This window comes from Mustela putorius, unplaced genomic scaffold, assembly GCF_011764305.1.
Source record: "Mustela putorius furo isolate JIRA1106 unplaced genomic scaffold, ASM1176430v1.1 tig00003845_pilon_pilon_pilon, whole genome shotgun sequence".
In the NCBI taxonomy this organism is placed as follows: domain Eukaryota; kingdom Metazoa; phylum Chordata; class Mammalia; order Carnivora; family Mustelidae; genus Mustela; species Mustela putorius.
This window is the reverse complement of record NW_025421998.1, coordinates 40,967,138-40,989,450: the sequence shown is the minus strand read 5'-3', so window position 1 is coordinate 40,989,450 and position 22,313 is coordinate 40,967,138. Positions and strand designations below refer to the sequence as shown.

Sequence of the window (22,313 nt, the reverse complement as noted above, 5' to 3'; positions counted from 1 at the left end):
ATGCAGATGACAAGGGATGAGGGCGTGCATGTTGAGTGGCTCTTCTCAGCATCTGTTATGTGGCAGGCAAAGTGGGAAGAGAAGGGAGAGTAAAATCTTTCACCTGGGTGGCAGTGTTCACATTGGAAGAGTCAGTTTTCACCTGCCCTCCACCTTTATAAAGCACACAGGAAATGTATGTTCTCTCTGAATTCACTTCTTTTAAAGTTTTTTAAACTGTAATTATACTGCTAGAGATTTTGCCAAGTGAACCAAAAATAGTGGCCAGTAAGAAGGAGACTTTATTATCACTTTGCTGAGGGAAACTTCTCTTTTTTAGAATGATAAGTAGGCAAGATGACAACAGAGTGTGCCCTTTCTATCTCCCCCTGAATATTTGGATAAAAGAGAAAACATATTTGAAGCACTTTGAGCTTCCAGGGACTATACCTCTACTGTGAGGTCCTTAAGTACTGGGTTGTGGCAGGATGATCAGCAGTCAGCATTGTGCAGAACCACCAGCATGGAATGAACCCAACTCTGGAGTTCTCAGAGTTAATAGGGGAGCTGAGTTACGGTTATGGTTGCTGGGTCAAACAGAGATAACTTATTTAGTTTAAGGATGACCCAAATATTGCATAGAATACACTTATATTAAAAAATACTGTTGTTTATTTGAAATTCAAATTTAACTGGGCATCCAGTATTTATTTGCTACAGCTGGCAGTCCTGATTACAGTAGTACCTTAATAGGGAAAAGTTGCTTGATTCATGACCGATTTACCTTATTAGTGGCTTCTCTTATGTAATAGGAAGTACTGTAGCTACAAACGAGGGAATTATGAAGCACAGCAAGGTAAACATATGAACAAAAATGACCAGTTATTAAAAACTTTCTCAGTTTTTCTGCTGGGAATCTCTTAAAAACTATGCCACTTAAAACAGCAAGGACAGGGGGCACTTCGGTGGCTCAGTGGGTTAAGCCTCTGCCTTCACCTCAGGTCATGATCTCAGGGTCCTGGGATCGAGCCCCGCATCAGGCTCTCTGCTCAGTGGGGAGCCTACTTCCTCCTCTCTCTCTGCCTGCCTCTCTGCCTACTTGTGATCTCTCTGTTAAATAAATAAAATCTTTAAAACAAAACAAAACAGCAAGGACGGGAGCACCCACTCCTAACTAATGAAACAGTATATTAACACTTTTTAAAGAAAGAAAAATATTCATTGCATATTATAAGTACTGTGACTTCAAAGACAAGTATTTCTAAAGAGCAAATAGCTCACAAGAATATAGAAGCATTAAAAACTTTTTAAAGGAGGTAACACTTGGGAAAAAAAAATTAAGAAAGAATGCTTTCGTGATAAATGACAGAAAAGACAACCCCCACCACCACCCCAAAAAAGTTTTTTGTGCTCACAGAAGTCTTACTAATATGTCCTCAATTGACTGCCAAAAAAAAAAAAAAAAAAAAGAAAGAAAATAGAAAAAAAAAAAGGATGACAGGGCCATCTTTGCAATCCAGGGCAAGGTGGAAAGCCAAACTGTCCAAATCTGGGAATCTTGCAGGATTTACACTAAAGCATTGTGCTATTTTTAACGTACTTTAAGCTCACTTTTATTACTTCCAGACCTTTTTCCTCATTAAGGCACAGATATAAACTGGGAGCTACTCATAGGATAGATACCAAATAGTCTGTCTGCTGGCGAGATACAGACCTCCACCTTGCATGCATATCAGCTGGAGAAAAAAGAGCCTTTATTCATCAAATTTAAAAAGCACTCTCTCATTTCATGCTAATTGTATGGTCCTTTGCATGATATACAAAAGATTGCCCAAGATGAAAGGCATTAAAAAGAAAACTACCAGTCTTGGAGGTTTTTTTTGGAACAAGATTAACTTATTACTTTTTTAGAGAAAGTAAATGACTGACTAATTCAAGTATTACATTTATCTGCACAGAATGACCTTTACAGGTTTTATTATTGTCAATGCCTATTCAACTGCCTCTCTGCCTAACATAATGTGACCTCATTCGACTAATCTCAGTGCCCCAAAACCTTTTAGGGTGGTGTCAAACAGTTCATAAATTAAAGAATTTAAAATAAAGTACACACGAGTCTTAAATGATTTTTCCCCCCAACAAAGGAAACAGTTAAACCTCCTTGGAAAAGAGAGGCTGACTATTAAGAAATGTTTGTTTCCCAGCTCCTCCTACATGCACGTTCTGCTTCGGCTGGTTTCTTATGAAAGCACAATAAGAAAAATTCATTGTGGTTATGGATATTATCAGTAATAAGATGTAATAACATAATAAGTGACAGAATATTAGTCAAGAGTTGTAAATAAGATAAGCCATGATAATTTGCACCATACCATAATTTATGGCATATGGTAATATATGAATTGGGTCTTTGAAAAACTGCATTAATTTAGATTGATCTTACTATAAATATCAACCAGTTATTAACAACTATGTCACAGCCATCAAGGGAACAGAGGTGAAAAAGAGAGAAACACTAGGTGCAGTCCATTCATTTAGGCAGCCAAGACAACAAAGAGGCACTTATTCCTTGTGTAACTATTGATTGCTATCAGTCAACTGAACAGGGTTGGCAAGACTGAAGAACAGCCACTTCAACCCACAGCCATTGCATGGAGCAGAAGAATAATTGGGCTTCCCAAACTGCCCCCAAAATTGATTCTTCAAGAGGTTAAAATCCAAATCAAATATACTGCTACTAACTAATACCTACTATACAATATTAAGGATCTTTTTAACCCATTTGACTAGCACTGTCCGGTAAAACTTAAGGCGAACCATGTATGTGATTTTCAGCCATAGTAGGAAAGGTAAAAGAAAAGGGTGAAATTAATTGTAATCTCTTTAACCCAGTATCTCCAGAATATTATCATAACATGTATTCAACATAAATTATTGAGAGAGTTCCGATCTTTCTTTCATACCAAATCATTGGAACCCAGAACTTTTTTTTTTTTTTAACACTTTAGCACATCTGAATTCAGAACACATTATAAGTGCTCAAAGCCACACATGGCAAGTAGTGACCACATTTGGCCGTATAGTTAAAATCTCTCAAACCAAAAAAAAAAAAAAAGCCTTGTTCCTAATTACTACCTAATGTTTTCCTGTGAGTCAAATCTCAAGCCACTAGTGAAGTTACTTGTTCTTTGTGTTAATGAACACATTGAAAACACAAACTATAGCACTAAAAACAGGGACTGAATCCTAAGAAGGCCATGCTTAATTTTTACTAATAACAAGTATTTATATATTAAACTACTTGTTTTCCCTGGCCCCATTTCTGATCCTGCCACAAATTTCAGGAGTTTTGTTTTTTTCTCTGAGGATCTAATTATCAGCCACATTGCCCAACATTCAGTGAAATATTCCTATCTTTGAATAATATAGTGTTCCAAAGTAGTAAATTATGTAATTCCTAAAACTGAATTGGTTTATGACTAATTGGTAAGAATCGTGGAGTTTCCTCATGAAAAGAGTTCCAAAAAATCAAGAAAAGAATAACTAAAAACAAATGACTACCAAAATACACTAAATTCCAGGCTAACAAGCTCTTGGCCCTTATGAAATGACAAAAGACAGCTTAAGGGCTTGCATGCTAAACCGAAACCCAACAAACCATTTTAAAGAGGTGAAGCAGGGATGATCATTAGTAGAAAAATAAGTGACAGAGAGATGCCAGTATTTAATCCTCAAATCTGAACATTTGAAATTTAAAAGGCATAATTAAAAAAAAGAAAAGCCAGTTCATTTCTTTCTTCTCTCTCATGAGTTGTCAGAAGATTTTAATTTCAAGTTTGGGTTTTGATTCGACTGATAATTCTAGGCAATATATCAGCAACCAAAACCAAGACGTTAATAGAATTATAAATGTTATAATCAACACCTAAAAAGATCTTGAGATACAAATAGCATAGTCCCTAAATCATTTATGAGAAGAATGTATCAAAAAAAGTAAACATTCTCATAGTATGCTTTTATCCTTAATTTATATACAATTTAATCTTTTACTTCTCCTAATATATCATTTTCACATCTCATACTCTCCTGTAGCACCACCTTTCTGCATCAGTAAAACTCCTTGACACTTAACTTGGTTAAGGAAAGCAGTGGTTAACTGATTCATTTGGTTCATTGATGGTTAGCTTTGTGATGCCCTAAAATTTGCTTGAGTGACGATTATCTCTGAAAGACAGTTACAGCTTCCAATCCTGGGCTTCAGTTATGGTCAACTGTCTTGTATGATCTTGCATGAGCTTATAGAATGTAACACAGTTTTTTTAAACCACAAATATTCAGCAGAGTAATAACCCAGAGATTTTCAGATGTGAAAAACAATGGTTAATAGAGCCTTGGCCAAAAGAGGTGTTCAAGAAATACTTATTGAAATAAATGAAATGGTCTGAGAGTTTAAAAATGCTCTTTGATAAGAAGCTAGGGAATTATAATTTATTAAGCTGGCTAATCAGGTTTCACTTCGGCAGTGATAAAGATAACAGTGTGAAGTTACTCAGATCTTTTGGTGACTAAATAACTAATGCTAGAATCTGGATCCATTTTTCTTTCAGAGCAAAACTACAAGTAGGCTGAAAGCACAGAATACTGGTTTTGGTTTTCAGTGTCAGTAGGCATGAAGCAGAGGTTTAAAAAAACAAAACAAAACACGTCCACCCATGGAAATTTATCCAACTGAAAATGGTACACATCTCTTTGATCTGCTTCAGCGACCCTTTTGCACAAGTATGATTTCTGCAGGGTGTTTGTAGGTACGATGTACGAATGTATGATGTACATTGAGTTGGACTTGCCAGTTCACTGTAACAATAGCTGCCCAGCCCCTGGGTAACTAAAATGCTGCTATGCGGCTTCCTTATTTCCTTCCTTCAACAGCTATTTGACATGGATTTTATACAAATATTATTATTATTTTTTAAAGATTTTATTTATTTATTTGACAGAGAGAGATCACAAGTAGACGGAGAGGCAGGCAGAGAGAGAGAGAGAGAGAGAGAGAGAGAGGGAAGCAGACTCCCTGCTGAGTAGAGAGTCCGATGCAGGACTCTATCCCAGGACCCTGAGATCATGACCTGAGCCGAAGGCAGCGGCTTAACCCACTGAGCCACCCAGGCGCCCATAAATATTATTTTTAGGCTCTGGGATTTCAGCATTAAGTAAGACAGTGAAAACCACAGCTTTCAAGAATCTTCTATTCTTCCAGTAGTTACCTATACCTTGTCAGATACAGCGCAGTCTAAGCAACTATTGAATGTAAACGTTTGGCATATTAGAAATTGGGAATGAAGAATTTAAGAAGTAGCAATAATATGGTTTGGAGAAAAACTGTAGATGCTTATCAGGTACTTATTTTGCCAACTTAATTTTTGTGCAAGAAAGTCTTACACGAAATAGCTAAAAGGGGCAAAACACATACAGAGAGATATTTAGGAGTCACATGGGAATAAGATGTACAACACAGGGAATACAGACAGTGGTGCTATAATCGTGTTGTGTGGTGCTATAAATCGTGTTGTGTGGTGACAGGTGGAGGGTAACTCATGGTGACCACAGTGTAATGTACAGACTTGTCCAATCACTCTGAAACAAATGCAGTGTTGTTTTTGTCAACTATACTCAAATTAAAAATTTTAAATAAAAGATACACTTAGGAATCACTAAAAAATAAAAGGAAAAATGTCGTGAAGCATTTAAAAATATAATTTAAAATATGTTTTCTGTCACGAATGGGTGCCTACAACAGTCAATATAGAGGAAAAGCACTGAATACACAACTGAGTTTTGAGTAAAGGCCTAATACATGATAGAGCTAAGCTCCTTTAGGATTTGGAAATCAGAATCATCACTGACCTGGCCTAATGGGATTGATTAAAGATAACTTGATGCAGTGCCTGGCTGGCTCAGTCAGAACAGCATGCAACTCTTGATCTCGGGGTTGTGAGTTTGAAGCCCGTATTGGGTGTAGAGATTACTTAAAAATAAAATCTTTTAAAAATAAAAATAAATAAAGATAACCTGAAAAACCAACAGAAACCATGGAAGAACTTTGTGAGAACAGTTCAATGCAGGGAGATGGAGTGATGTTACAGATATACTCCCGTTAACCCAGCATTAAAAGAATAAGGACTGTGCCCAAAGTTATGGTGTTTCAGGCTAGAATAACAAACTGGATAACAAGTTATTCTGTGTGCAGGAGTGGAGTTTGGACCTAAGACAATCAGCATTAAGCTTTTATTGAGTGGCTGACCTATGCCAGGCACAGTGGTGGGCAGTAGGAACACAGTGCTAAATCAACCAGGATTCCCTAGTTCATGATGGTTTTGGTCATGATACGAGGAGCTAGACATGGGCATGTAAAGGGATTGAGAAAGCAGAAGAGAGGACCTTGCCGAAGGGAGACAAAGATGGCATCAAAAATGAAAGATACCTGAGCAGAGGTCTGAGGATGAATAGGGGTTTTCCATGTGAACACAAGGGGTAAAAGATAAAGCTCTCCAGAAAAAGGAGAGAATTGCACATATAAACTCTGAGGAAGAGATTATGTTCTCGGCATGGTTTTATAAACTCCGTATGGTGACAAAGAATGACCTGGATGTTTACACAGGCAAGGCCGATCATGAAGGGCCAGCCATGCCCCTCAAAGTTAGTGGATTTTATCTTGGAAGCAGCTGAAGAGCCCCTAACATCATCAGGTAAGGCAGCTCCATGGTCATATCTGTGGACAAATGGACTGAATGATGGTAAGACTGAGGACCAGAAGGCCATTTCAGAAACTCTTCACAACAGTCAACGTGAGCAGTAATTAGGCTTGAGTGGAGAGGGAGCGGAAAGGGCAGGTAAGTGAGGTGGAAGCAAAGTGACGGGGTGACCAGCTGGGTTGAGAGTGGCGAAAGAGGAAGAAGTCAAGGATAATTCCCTGGCTTCTGACTTGAGAAGATACCAGTCTCCACGCCACATCATTCTGTCAGCTTTCAATTTTGGATTCTGGCTTCCTGAGATTGATCACTGCTGCTTTGCCACATTCCCTTTGTCCTAAAGAATGTCCCTAGGTGCTGCTGACTAGACACAGAAATACAGAGGCAGCTGGCCCCACCTCTGAGTGGTGGTGATGAGAGGGGGAAGCACCACTTGCGCCTCTCCCAGCCTCCTCTATACAACCTTCAGCAACCAACAGCAGCAATCCTTTATGTGATGCTCCATTTAATTCTGTACACAAATAATGAGGTCAAAATATAGTTATTACGAACCCCACTAGTACAAGGCATTATAGAAAAATAAAAGCCAAGAACAATAGCTGGGAGTTCTACAGGAATGTCATATGATGCAATGCAAAGATTTTGTGGTTCGTCAGGTGTGAGTCTGACTTCTGGCGTGTGTGAACTTGGGAAATGGATATTCTTTTTTATAAAATCTTTTTTTTTTTTAAGATTTTATTTATTTATTTGACAGAGAGAGATCACAAGTAGGCAGAGAGGCAGGCAGAGAGAGAGGAGGAAGCAGGCTCCCTGCTGAGCAGAGAGCCCGATGCGGGACTCGATCCCAGGACCCTGAGATCATGACCTGAGCCGAAGGCAGCGGCTTAACCCACTGAGCCACCGAGGCGCCTGGGAAATGGATATTCTTAAGACTTGGTTGCTTCCTCAATAAAAGATCGTATAGCCTACCTCATCTGTAAAAATTGGTGAGATGATATATGTAAACCTCCTATTAGCACCATGCCCAACTTGTCATAGATTCAAAAGATAAGAATAAAGGAAATATCCTTCTCTATTTCCCATCCCCTTTGACTACTCAAAGACCTCCTGCCTCCAAAGAGAGTCTAGTTATCACCAATAGGTATTTCTCTCTACTTCCCACACTCATCCACACTGCCGTTAGAAAAAGGAAGCTTCTAAAGGCAAAATAGGATCATAACTGTGTCAGAGACTTTTGTAGTCCATCCAATATTCAGCTTTCCTTTCCTCTTCATTAATGAATGCTGATTTTGCTGGGTGTAGCAAAGTACCAAGTGAAAAACAGTTCCCAAGCTCCATTGCTGCTAGGGGTAGCCATGTGATACATTAGGGCCAATAGATCTCTGCTAGAGAGGTTTTGAAATGTTTCTGGTCACAGGTACTTTCATTCTCCCTTCACTTTCCTTCCTTTTTTCAACTTCCTGGAAACTGGGTATGATGGGTAGAGCTACAGTGGCCACCTTGCAAACTATGAGGAAAAGATCAAGATTCATAGGACATCAGTCTTGACAAAAGTGCATTCCTGAAACAATGCTTCCACCACATTCCAAGACATTTTTTCAACACATGGGACAAAGAAAGCCCTAATTTACGCTGTTTCCTTTCAGGTATTTATTTATTTATTTATTTATTTATTTTTAAAGGTTTTATTTATTTATTTGACACAGAGAGAGATCACAAGTAGGCCAAGAGGCAAGCAGAGAGAGAGAGGGAGGAAGCAGGCCCACCGCGGAGCAGAGAGCCCGATGCGGGGCTCGATCCCAGGACCCTGGGATCATGACCTGAGCTGAAGGCAGAGGCTTAACCCACTGAGCCACCCAGGCGCCCCTCCTTTCAGGTATTTAAAACTTTCATCTGAGCACAATTCCTGACTTAATCCCTTCAGACCTACTTTAGTATGATTTTCAAGGCATTAACCATGATTTTCTTCCAGCTGAAAAAGAAACAAACATTTATTGAGTGTCCAGTATATGTCAGACATTGTGTATATAGACATTCAAATAAAAATTACATATTGACTCTTTAAGTCTTATAGTCACCCTGCAAGCTAAGTACTTCCGTTCACATTTTATGGCAAGGGGACCGGAGGATCTAAGATGCTAAGTATGATCAAAGGCACCCTGCTGATACATGGGGAAGCCAGGACCCGAGCTCCAAGTCTGTCTGGTGATGGCATTCATGCTCTGGCCATGCTCCGTGCTCCTGCAGGGATCGGTGGATTCACCACTGTGAGAAATCATGACTCTCAAGACAGTGTCTCCAAATCAGGCAGTCATTTTTCCTACATCTTCCATACTTATATCTAAAAATCCAACTAGTAAGCCGTCTAAGAGCATTTAAAAAAGAGTGTGTGTAGAAAGAGGCTAAAGAGTGGTTGATGGAGCGAGCCACGCAAGTTACAGGAGCCTAAGGAACACTATGCCTGGAAGCAGCTGGACAAAGTTGATAATCTGGAAAGGAGGTTCCTTTTACCCCGTCCTCCAGTCAACAACAACCCTGAAGAAACCACACTGACTGGAGATCAGGGTATGAGCCTGAGACATGGGAGAGGCGTTAAGTAAGGTGCCCCATGTCCACAGATTCTCACAGAAAAAAAAACCTCATGTATAATTTTATCACATTTTTTTTAAAAAAAGGAGGAATGAAAGAAAAATCAAAATTGCATATGTGTGTGTATACATACACACATATATATCTTATAACCTACTTTGTATGTATCTCTTATAACCTAGTAAAATAAAAAGCACACATGAAATAGAGACTTACTTTATATAAGTACTACATAAATATATGTGTACAAATGTGTACAAATTGTAACCCTTTCGTGTCTACACTGAATCTGAAGCAGCTAACAAGAGTCACAATAAATTTAAAAATCATGTACAGGAAAAATACAGGAGCAAAGAAAAGAGGAAAATGAAGTATGCAAATACATATTCTACAGGATGCTAAATAATTACTAAAACTGAGCTGTACATCTAGATCTGAGCCTCCTCCTGCCAAAGGAAAACAGAAAAAATGATGAAATACAGAATTCACGATGGCCCTGAGATAAAGGGAATACTAACACCTCAGGAGAACCGAACTATTTTCAATTCATACAAAGGCAATAAGAAACCAGAAGACCTGAGTGGGATTTGACATGGGGGAGACCGTGTCATGTAGTAGACAATGTCTTAGTAATTCCCTCCGAATAAATGTCAGAGTGTATTCCACACAACAATTTCTCACAGAGTTACTCAGTCAAGCTGAAAAACCATTCAGGGCAGGCAATCTGTGCAGCACTAAGCCAAGGAGATAGAAACACACTCTGGTGGGACCGGCTGGATCTAGTAACGAATCCCCAAACACCTAGGTGAACAAATAGCATGTTCTGGCAATTAGTCTTCAACCAAAACCAGCTTAAGAAGTAGGATTTTGCAACATGGAGGACTTCAGGAGAAAGAAAGGAAAAGTGAATTGGGGGAAATCGGAGGGGGAGATGAACCATGAGAGACTGTGGACTCAGAAACAAACTGAGGGTTTTAGAAGGGAGGAGGATGGGGGGATGGGTGAGCCTCGTGGTGGGTATTAAGGAGGGCACAGATTGCAGGGAGCACTGGGTGTTGTACATAAACAACGAATCTTGGAACACTGCATCAAAAACTAATGATGTATTTTTATGGTGACTAACATAATAAATTAAAAAAAAAAGCAGGATTATGCAACAGTTCACACACTCTTCTCAGTTCAGAAGTTCTGAGAAAGTTTTTATGGACTTTTTATTACTATGTAAACGATACTTCAGTCTACTATCACTGTGCTCTCAGGGAGAGTATATGCCAGTCTTTTCTCCTTCTCCAAGTGGCATAGGAAATATGGGTTGCTATTACTTTAAAAAAAAATTAGGGCTTTTGGCTTTTACATTAGGAGGTTCTAGTACATATACTCTCTATTATATAATGGGCAGTAGAGATGATTTATGAATTCACACCCATAATGATTTCTTAACTAATTTTAAAGGCAATGTGTGAAAGGCATGTTCCTAAGGCTATGACATCCCCAAAGTGGACATTAAACAGTCCTTGAATGGGTGGAAATTAATGTTAATTATTGAACAGGGTAGAAGAACACAGAGGTTCATTAAAAAGAAAAAGACACATGTAGGGAACAGTGCCTGCCAGATCTGGAAAGCAATGCAAAAATCAACATAAATTTAGCTGAGCTTCACTACAGTGTAATGATTTTTTATGTATTCTTACCCTCATAAGCAGATTCACACCAAGAATCCTCAGTAAGGTACAAAGTGGAATATTCAGAAACTGCCAATGAGACCAAACACCTATCTGCATGCTACTTTTCCATTACAAAAGAGTCAGATGAACCGTTTCTCAAAAAAACCAAACTCTAGTTGTGTGAAGACAACATAAATGCGGCTGTGCTTTAATTTAAACTCTGTACATAGTCACAAGAAGTTACGACTGTAACATGAACCGAAGGAGGAAAAAAATAAGGACCATTTGTTACTAATTAAAAAACAGGGGATTAGAAAAAAGATGGCTATGGGAAATAGAGAACAGTTGTTCTCCCAACATGGACCTCTCACCCTGCTGATTTTGTGGTTTTTAAAACTATAAAAGTGGGAAAACTGGAAAAATGACAACAAAATGACTACCAAAATATAAACAGAAGATCCAATTTACTTTTAAAAATAATAGTCTCTAATTTGGAGATTGAAAACTAGATTTGCTAAGCAAAAAGCTAGTATTTCCACATTTGGGCTCCTCCGCCTACACATATATAATAAACACACATTGGCTCTAATGCAGCTCCAGCAATGCGGTAACAAGGTTCCAGTTCTCGGATTCTAATTGCAATCAACTGCAATAAATCAGCAGATGAGGCAGGTGGTTAAAGTTGTATAACTTTAACAAACTAAGATTGCTGAAGTTAAATAAATATCATTGTGGTCAATTTAAGCTACCTAGCTTCATCAAGCAGAGCTACAAAAGCAGCAGGTTAGCGGGTTTCTGGCAAGGAATAATTGGTTCTGAGCAACAGACTGTGTACATGAGCAGAAACATTGTGTAAAACTCACATTACTGGCTTCCCCACACCATATGTGCATTTTGGATGGAAACAGGGGCAGCTCTCCTACACCTCACATAGTTTGGCCTTACTGACTAGGATGAATGAACATTATGTTTCAGTGTGCTAGTAAACCCCAGTAGAAACTGGTAAACACCGGAATTATGACCTTTCAATTATAAGTTTTTCCAGTGAAAATGAAATTAGAACAAAGATGGAGTGGTAACAAAAACATACAAAACTGAAGTTACAGAGAAGGTCTTTACAAACTCTGATAAGCAAGCCTCAAATTAATTCATCTTGCCAGTGTTTTGGGTAATCAACGACCTAGGCAAGTCTGACTGTCAAATATAAATGTCAAATGTTTACAGATCTGCAGGAATAGTAAAGTGTTTTAATTGTTCTTTACCAGTGGCCCAAGACAGACGTTATAAGCAAGAGCAAGGATATTTGGAAGTAGTTTCTGCAGTCTGACAATTTACCAGCAAGGGCTGCTGGTCCACTCCTTTTTAACAAGCATAAAAGCTTGACTAATCAATGCCTAAAGTCTTCAATACACAGCAGACTCTCACCTTACCGTCCATCACTGCCTCCTCATCACCATCACGGTAGTGATATAAAGGTTGGCATTTGGTGGCACAATCTCAATTCACTTTCCAAAGAGGTCAAGAGCCAGGATTTCTTGGCAAGAAAAAAAAATCTCAGATCCCGCATCTAACCCACCTACACCTATCTCACTGACTGAGAACTGAACTTGAAAAGAACCTTGGCAACTGGTCTCAGATGTTACATTTGGCGAGCAGGGGAGTCCTCCAAAATGTACTTCCTACTATATTGTGCAATAATTTAAATGAAAGTAAGGGAGAAATGCATTCTATAAAATCTTCTTCTCAAAAGGTATCTTGTATAAGGAGGATAAATACATTAAAGAATTAAATCTACCATTTAAATGACATAATCCAACTGTGCTTCATTTCCCAGTAAATCAGAAATTTGAAAAGGTTTTATATTAGGGGAAACAAACAACAAAGATCCTTACACTCATTTGATAAAATTACATTCTCATCAACTAATTATTATAAAGGGAGAAATTAATTAAGTTCAACTAAGTGTCTCAACATCACAGTATAAAGGAAAAAAGCACGGCTTTTAGACAAATACACATTTAAACTGAAAGCCCACAACATATTTTGTGGGGGAAATATGACTTTATAGCTGATCCAATGACATTGACAGGTTGATCAATGAGAAAAGTTTGGGCCGTGTGATTTCCAATGAGATGTGAAGAATAACCTCCAAGTCACCTCACTCTTCTCCCTGCTGGAAAGGCCCCTGGGTGAGAGGACAGATGTTTTGACAAATCGTGATCAGATGTGGTGCTCTGTGATCAACTCATTAAGGGATCTTAAACCTAAATGAGCCAAGGCAGAAACATCCCAACATATCTCCTAAGGGTCACCCTCAATAATCCGCTCCATTGTTTTTACTGCCATAGGAAATAGTTCTTCTATTAAGCAAAATCTGCCCTTGAGTGAATACATCATTTCCTCATCACTGACCTCACTAACATTTAAAATATAAGATACACTCATTACAGACAAATCGGAAAATAAGAACACTGGAAAGAATGAGTTAACCCACACAGCTCTCATCCCAAAGGTAACTACCCTTTCTGCTTTTATGGACCCCATCATCTTTTTCTGCACAGTTTTTACAGAGCAACAATATGGTATATACAATTTGGGCCTCATATTTTTAACTAAAATTATGAAACCAAGAGTTTTCATATTTGATTGAAAACTAATCATAAATTGCATTTAGGAAAATGGAAAAATAGTCCCTTGAATGAACTGCCATCTTTTTTTTTTTTCTTTGCATGTAGAACTTCTTGGGGACTGAAAAGATTATTTTCTTAAAATAGAATCCTAGAAGTGGAATTACTGTCAAAATATATTAACGTCTTTATGGCTCTTGATATTTACTGCCAAAATGCTTTCCAAAAATGGTTGTACCAATTTAAACGGCCTTCAATATCAATACCCATTATAGCTGTATTTGGACTATGACTATCTTGTGAGAATAAACAAGTTTCATAATCATCTTTATAACACCAATACTTTAAATAAATAAACTTAGATGCTATGTTATACTAGAAAATTCTTAAAGCCGAAATCCTGACACCCGGTAGAGGAATGTTCACAATTCTTAACACTCTTCTTGAAAATCACTCCCTCTAGTTTCCTTTTCCCTGCACCACAGAACCTCAATTCTTTTCTACGCAGAACCCAGTCTTTATTGAGATCATCTTATTCCCCTTTTAAGAAATGGTAATCAAAGACTTTATTGTATGGAATTCACAAAGCTCAAGGATATTTTCATCCATTTTAATGACTATCTGAAATAAACACAAGGAAATTAATCCCTACAGAGTCTGAAGGCTCCTCCACTCTGTTAAAAGACTTAAGGGAAGTGCAAAAACACATTAGAAGAAAAGTGGACATGTTTCGTGAATATGTGCATTCCATGCCTTTCAAAAGAAACAAACAAAAAATCTTTTGTTTCCTAAATTACTGACATGTGAATTCCACAGGTAACTCATCTATTTTCAAATACGTGAGTTAAAAAAAACCCAGTATACTACATTGAGAAATATGCCTGAAATGAGCTGAATAAAATCCCCCAAATATTTACTTCACATTCCAGGGATTCTAGTATTCTGCATTTAATAATTTTTAGCAAGCATTTTGTTGTTGCTACCTCAATTACTGTCTGGCAATTGCTGTCTATTAAATTTCCTAGCACAAATTGGCTGTACGTTTGTTTAGGTCGTCATTAAGAAATTTATATTAAATATGCAATAAGCTACTTTGGTTAACAGAAGTTGGGGGGATATTAGTGTCACAGTTTATTATTATAAATAATTTTTGTGTCTTCTGTCAGCATAACCACAGTAGTATCTCAATACCACCAGCTGATAATAATCTTTATAAATCCTACTTTGCAGCTATACCATCTGTTAGTTATTATTTTATATGTGTCTCCATATGCATATGTGAATTAGTTGTCACTCAAGACAAATATATAAATAGAACTGTGGTTTTGTGGGGAGATTTTTATTGGCTTGTTTTTGTGTTTTGTTATCTTTAGGCCAGTAAGTGAACTAAATAAACATATTCCTCAGTCTTGGAAACAGAAACTAAATGCAAATTTAAAAATAATTTTTGTAGTACAAATAAATTTAAATTCAATACACACTTAATCTATAAGTATCTACTAAAATCTACTAATAGCCACCAAAATTGGATATAATTAAAGAACCTGAAATTTACATATTCATAGCTCTTGAAATATACCTACAAAACCAAAAAAGAATAGGCCCACCAGTAAATTAGCCGCTAATACGGGTTCCAGTTTTCACAATACAAAACACTTGCCATGACTGATGATTTGAAAATAATGACTAATTACCTGCTTACTTGTAATGTTTATTTCCCTCAAAAGAGTAGTTATAATGGCAAAAACTCAAAGTGGGTCCCCCATGAATCTGTGAGTTTATTCCCCTGAGCTGTAAGTAACAGGCTCCTAGACTGGCAGAAGGCGGTAAGTAGCGGCAACATTATTATGACTCATGACCAAAATTCACCCAGAAAGGCAACAAGAAAAAAAGAAAGAACAGAAGGAGATGGATAATCCTCCAACTGGAATTAGTTCCAAATTATAACGCTTTCCCCAAGTACTAGAGTCTAATGATTTTCATTTCAGTAAGGCCAAACATAGGCTTAGAGGGGCTCATGCTCTACATACCGAAAACATGATGAATTCTTTTAAAAACTACCAGTTAAAACTACTCTTTAGTGGTTAAAAACTACTCTTTAAACTGACTGAAACACAACGTGAGATTAACCACATTTGATGATTAGATGGTTCAGTATTTCCTTAAGTTATCCTATTTGAGGTGAGGATGCTCTGGGATCATACAGAGGGAACACCAAGGTAGAAACAGTGGCAACCATTCAAAGTCATCACTGAGAGTAACCCTAAAATATTTAGGGAGGGGGACTAAAGAAGACAAGTACACTGAGAAATTACGTTTTTCTGAAATGAATGCCATATTACTTTCAGTTCACAAAGTAAAAAGTCCCACTGATAACGTAATACAAATAAATATGCTGCCTTTCACAGTCATCTGTGTAAACCTGTAAAGGTATCTCATAATCCACCCTCTGTAAAAATGAACTTATTTGATGTCCAAACTAGTTCTCTTTTTTGCACATTATATTCTGTCTAGATGCTAGAATTTCCATGATGTCGGGTGAGAGCTCTATTTGGAGACGGAACACATGTTTTAAGTATACTTGGGCTATGAAGTGTAAGGAAAAATATCACAGGCTACTTAAAATATTTTAACTGCCATCAAAACTGCAGTGTGGCATAGGCTGAGCCACATTCGTTTCTTAACCCTTTATCATCTATCATTCAGACTCCTGTGTGGAAAGTCAGTTCATACCATGATTTGCCCCTGTATTTCTAAAATGTTCTTTTTTCCCCCCAAGTTTTTTTTTTTTTTAATGTTCTTATTGAAGGATTTCATTACGGAATTTCACAGGGATTTATCATGCAGGAATTAATTGTGTAAATGCTGAGACAAATTCTTTCATGGTCTGAAGCTCACCTATTGCCTGAGGCCTCTCTACATTCTCCCTCCCTAATGACACCTCTTTCTTCACTGAAATCTCACTTATCTTTGTAGTTACGGAGTTTAAGGAACTTATTTATTCCATTTTATATTACAGTGATTTGTGGTACTTTCTAATTTTTCCATGAATAGATTGCGAATTTCTGCTTCTATAGCTAATTTACCAAGCATATTCTCATTATAAATAATATTTCAACATTTCTAGTACAGCCACTAAAAAAATAGTGGGAATCTTTCCTGCTTGGTACAGTATTTACACTTTCTTAATCAGACATCTATCTTTTTAAAAAAATTTTACTGATTTATTTGACAGAGAGAGAGCAGCAGCAGCAGGAGTGGGAGAAGCAGGCTCCAGTGAGCAGGGAGCCTGGTGCAGGGCTCAATCCCAGAACCCTGGAATCATGACCTGAGCAGAAGGCTGATGTTTAACTGACTAAGCCACCCAGGCACAGCTATCGTTTGTTTTTTTTTCCTAAACTAACTAAAATCATTATACTTTTCCTTGGTAATGTAGTAGGAGTATCAAAAATAATGTAAATTAATAGATTTTTATGGGTACCCCCTAAGAAATAAGAAAGCTTTTTCTTTTCATAGCGGTAAAGGGGTGAGAACTACGTGTTTATAGTGGACGGGGAAAAATAGGATTAGCACACTACTGGGTATTTACCCTAAAGATACAAATGTAGTGATCTGAAGGGGCATGTGCACCTGAACGTTTACAGCAGCAACGTCCAAAATAGCCAAACAGTGGAAAGAACCTAGATGTCTGTCAACAGATGAATGGATAAAGAAGATGTGGTATATATATTCAATGGAATACTATGCAACCATCAAAAGAAATGAAATCGTGCCTTTTGCAATGACGTGGATGAAACTAGAGGGTATCATGCTGAGCAAAATAAGTCAATTAGAGAAAGACAACTATCATACGATCTCCCTGATATGAAGAATTTGAGAGGCAATGTGGGGGGTTTGGGGGGTATGGAAGGAAAAAAATGAAACAAGATGGGATTGGGAGGGAGAGAAACCATAAGAGATTCTTAATTTCACAAAACAAACTGGGGGTTGCTGGGGGTAGGGGGGTAGGGAGAGGGTGGTTGGGTTATGGACATCGGTGAGGGTATGTGCTATGGTGAGTGCTGTGAAGTATGTAAGCCTGATGATTCACAGACCTGTACCCCTGGGGCTAATAATACATTATATGTTAACAAAAAATAAAATAAAATAAAAATAGGATTAAATGAAGAGACTCCCAAGACCGCATTTGCAGAAGACTGCTTATCTGTTCATTTATCCATCCCGGAATTATTGACAGGGCATCTCTATCACACCACATGCATCTGACAGGATATTAGTGGCTGAAGCTAGTTCATGAAGCTGTAGGCTCCACCTTCCAGGAACTCACACTTTGGTGAAGTCATAAAGACAAGACAAGTAGTACAAGGACACTGGGGCTATCTCTGGCTGGGAGCACAGGGAAAAGATTTCACAAAGGAGGTGCCGTTTGGATAGCATTTTGGTTTTAAGGTTTATGCTGCAGGTTTCAAGGTATTTGGGGGGCCGACATCACAAAACCTGCTGCTGGTTTTCAGAAAAGGATCTGGGAAAGAAACTGCTCATTTAAAAACAGTCTCGTGAGCAGATGAAGACCTCACTGGAGAATGAGAACCAGACTTGGAAGATATTTGTTGAGATAGAATCAATAAGACTTGGTAGACTTGATAAAAAGATTGAGGAGAAGGAGTCCAAATGACATGCTGAGGCCTTTAACTTGGCAGACGGATGGTGACATTACAGGAAATCCTGATTATCACTAACACGTATTTATTGAGCACCTCCCACATACCAGACACTTTTCTAGGCCCAGAGAGCCTGTTTTTGTTCTAGTCACGGAGGCAGATAGTAAACAAATGAGTAATCTGAGAATAAACTTGATGGAAGGAATAAAACAGGTTTATGTGACAGTGACCAGGGGAAGAGAGACTTTAGCTGAGGCAGTCATGAAAAGTGACATTTGAAAGAAGACCTGAATGACCCTCCGGTGACCAAGGGAGAGCAAATGCAAAGGCTGAGGTGGGAAGGAGCTTAATGTGACCAAGGGACAGAACGGGAGGTGGAGTTGGGGCTTGGGGTGTGGAGAGAAAGGAGACGGGAGAGCATTTATTCTAGTTACTGTGGGCCAACAGGCAGATTTTCAGCCAAGGAATGATGTGATCTCATTCATATTTTGGTCTCCTGTGTGGAGAATGGATTTAAGGGAGAAGGACAGGACTGAGGGTGGTGACTTAGTCTAGGGTTCTACCAGTGCTGGTGCTGAGAGGGAGGCAGATTCCAGATATAGAGGAACCGGACAGGGCTTAGGGATGGGCTCTATGTGGAATGTGAGGAAGAGAGGAGTTGGGACACCTGAGGCTAAACAACTATATACAATTTGATTCTAAACAACTCTGTAGAAGGTGTGGTGCTGTTACAGAGAGATGGTGGAAACCTGAGCAGAGAGAACCTTCAGGGCTTTGGGGGCTGGGAATCAACCAGTCTTCTTCTGTTATGTAATGGCTGAACTGCCTGGAAGCTTGTCTGTGAAATGGCATGTGGGCAGTTGGGTACAGTCCAGAGATCAGGGGGGAGGTCTCATGGAGATGTACTTGGGGAGTCCTTGGCCTCTTCCCAGAACTTAAAACTATGAGACGGGATAAGATTAATCTCAACTGATCATGACTGTATTCATCCATTCATTGAACAAACTTTTCAACAGCCTATTCTGCGCTAGGCTTTAGGGCTCCAGTGATAAAATAGGACAGGTCCCTGACCTCTCTCTAGTTGTATGCAGCGGTACCCTCCCTGTGCTACAAGACGAATACAAGTAGGGGTGTGTCACCATGGAGAAAGTTCCAAAATTCTCTTGTATCACCTAATAATTAATGTTCCCCCCAATCTTAAAAATGATTGTTTTAGTGATTAAATGATGTTAGTATGTTTCTATATAGTATGTGGCAGTATGTGAATTACATTTAAAAAAAATTTTTTTAATATATATATATTTAAGATTTTATTTATTTATTTGACAGAGATCGCAAGTAGGCAGAGAGGCGGGCAGAGAGAGAGGTGGAAGCAGGCTCCCCGCTGAGCAGAGAGCCTGATGCGGGGCTCGATCCCAGGACCCCGGGATCACGACCTGAGCCGAAGGCAGAGGCTTTAACCCACTGAGCCACCCAGGTGCCCCTGTGAATTACATTTTGAAGCACCCACAAGGAATAAATCATTTCTCACACGAAAAGAACAAATGTTCTAGTCCTTCTACCGAATAATGTCAAGGAGTATACTTTGATGCTGGAAACAGGAATACGGTTCTGAATAGGTTATTTTCAAACCCTTCTCTATAGCTTCATTTATTATCTATTTACTCCAATGTATCAGAAAATGGCCACTCAAAAATAGTCAAACGTTTTAACTTAAGTGCTCTTTTCCTCTTTTTTCAACTGGAAGTTTCCATTTCCAGCATTAGGAAAAGCTTAGCCCTGGCAAAACCACTCCCTCTACTGCTGCCTGACTTCCAGCAGATCACCTGCTTTCTTTGTCCTAGGCATCTTTCTACATAAGCAAGAGTGGAAGTTACTATTTATCCTAAGACGAATATATAATCATACTGACTTATTAGCTTCACCCCAAAAAGACTTACTGAGTTTCACTTACCTCCAAAGGTTGGCTGCCTTCGGCCTCTGAAGTTTTACCTTCTGCTGCCTTTCTTTGCTCACCTGTTGTATCTCCTGGGAAGCAAAAAACAAAAACACAACAAAACCTTTACCATATCCTTGAGGCCAAATTGTCTTCTGTTTATTTAAAATATCTTTTGTTCCTGTATGTTTCACATTATGGAAGCAACTACTATTTTCTTTGTTACAAAGTAAGTTAATTTCTAAGAATGATCATTTTATACAGGTTCCAGGAATCATATGTACATACACACACACACACACACATACACACACCACCTCAACCCAGATGCTTTAATAGAGGTTTACTCTGAAAAAATTCTTATTTTGTAAATCGAGTCATATTTCAAGTAAACTAGGAAAGCTTAGGATTTAAGGAAGACAAGGAAAATTATTTTCAATTTAAAAGTCTTTATAATATGAATAACTCTCCTCCAAATTAGTTTTTTTTTTTTTTAACAAGGCTTACTCATTATAAGTGTTTAGTTGTAGGTCTGTAGATTTGCCTCAGAGTAGATATGTATATTTGCATGCAATAGTTAACCAAATGTCAAACAATCTTTACAGAAGGGGAGAACAATGAACAAATTCATAAATTAGCCTTTGGTTAATACTTTGACTCCTAAGACTGATGCCTGGGTGGGTTATATCACTAAATGAAGTTGGTAACCATGCTGGTTCCAAGGACATAGGGTAAGTTTAAGCATAATTAATTAATGGCCCATTTTAATTTATTAACTATCACTAATGATCTGTGATTAACACATGGTAGGTAAAGAAACAATTAATCAGAGGTTGATTTAGTAATTTGTAAACTACACTTCCTGTAAAATTAAGCCAGCTCAGGAATGTCCACAACAGGGAAGATTACAAAACTCATGGATGATGACTTGGCCAACACCAAAGAGTAGGAATTTGTTAATAAGGAAGGCCCTAAGTCCTGATTGGAGATAACAAAGTATGCAAGTCCTGGCTGAGCTTAACTTTTTTTTTTTTTTTTTAATGAAACACAGAAGTTTAGCATACCATTGGAGATAATCAAGGAAGGGTCTCATTGAAATTTTAAGGAATTAAATAAAACTGTTAAATTCTAAAATCATTTAGAATTATGGGATGCCTTGGTGGCTCAGTTGGTTAAGGGTCTGACTCGTGCTTTTTTGGCTTGGGGCATGATCTCAGGGTTATGAGATTGAGCCCTGTGTCAGGTTCCTGGCCGGTGTGGCTCCTGCTTAAGATTCTCTCTCCCCCTCTTTCTCTGACCCTCCCCTGCTCTCTCTAAAATAAATATATAAATCTTTAAAAAAATTAAAAAATACAATGCAAGCACATCAATCATTTTCTGCATTTTCTGGCTTATAAGCTCTGTTCTCAGCTACGTACAACATTCTTATCGTTGGGCAAGACCTACCACATAATAGGTGTTCAATAAATACTAGCTGAATAAATAAGTGAACTCTCTTTATACTTTCTAGTCCATAAAACTGAGATTAAAATATTAAATGGTATGTCATAAAAGCTGCATTTGAGCATACAGTTGATGTCCTTCTAAAACATATTTGTTAAACTTAAAAGGCAACTATATTAAGTACCACTAAGGTGTATTTATTCTTGGGATCCATGATTGTGGCATGACTTCTTACATTTTAAAAGCAGTTAATGATTATTTATAATGAAAAAAAAATCAAACCAAGGCAACAGCATCAGGAACTCTTAGGTTAGGTTTATAGGATAATAAAGTTAATAACTGTTCAAGTGAAAAATTTACACAAAACTACTCCTGTAACCTAGCATGTCAAACTATTTTGACTGATTTTGGAAGTGCTCATTTAAACTGTCCATTTATTGGCATATCTGGGAGAGCCCGCTTTTCAGAACTCTCTCTTCTCTCTTAAAGTGAGGGACAAGATCATCACCCCCAGCTTACAGCTGGCAAAACCAACGCCCAGGGAGTTTGGCTGGGTTGGCTAACAGCCTGAGGCCAGAGCAGCCAAAGGAGCCCAGGTAATGCAAGTCTTTATACCCTGAAGTCAGAGTGCCTTTAACGACTCATGCCCAATGCTCACATCAGAA

The 22,313-nt window shown here is 38.2% G+C and overlaps 1 protein-coding gene and 1 long non-coding RNA gene across 3 annotated transcripts in view; one reads left to right on the top strand and one right to left on the bottom strand.

Annotated features, from left to right (window-relative positions):
* UMAD1 (UBAP1-MVB12-associated (UMA) domain containing 1) overlaps positions 1 to 22,313 on the bottom strand; it is a 218,385-nt gene that overhangs the window by 52,250 nt on the left and 143,822 nt on the right. For both annotated transcript variants that reach the window (XM_013064164.2, XM_013064166.2), the window contains exon 3: positions 20,224 to 20,297. In XM_013064164.2, coding sequence (XP_012919618.1) covers positions 20,224 to 20,297 — 74 coding nt within the window. The remainder of the gene's footprint in view (positions 1 to 20,223; positions 20,298 to 22,313) is intronic.
* The window catches only part of LOC106007337, a 109,145-nt gene that overhangs the window by 74,851 nt on the left and 11,981 nt on the right, over positions 1 to 22,313 (top strand). The window lies entirely within an intron of this gene.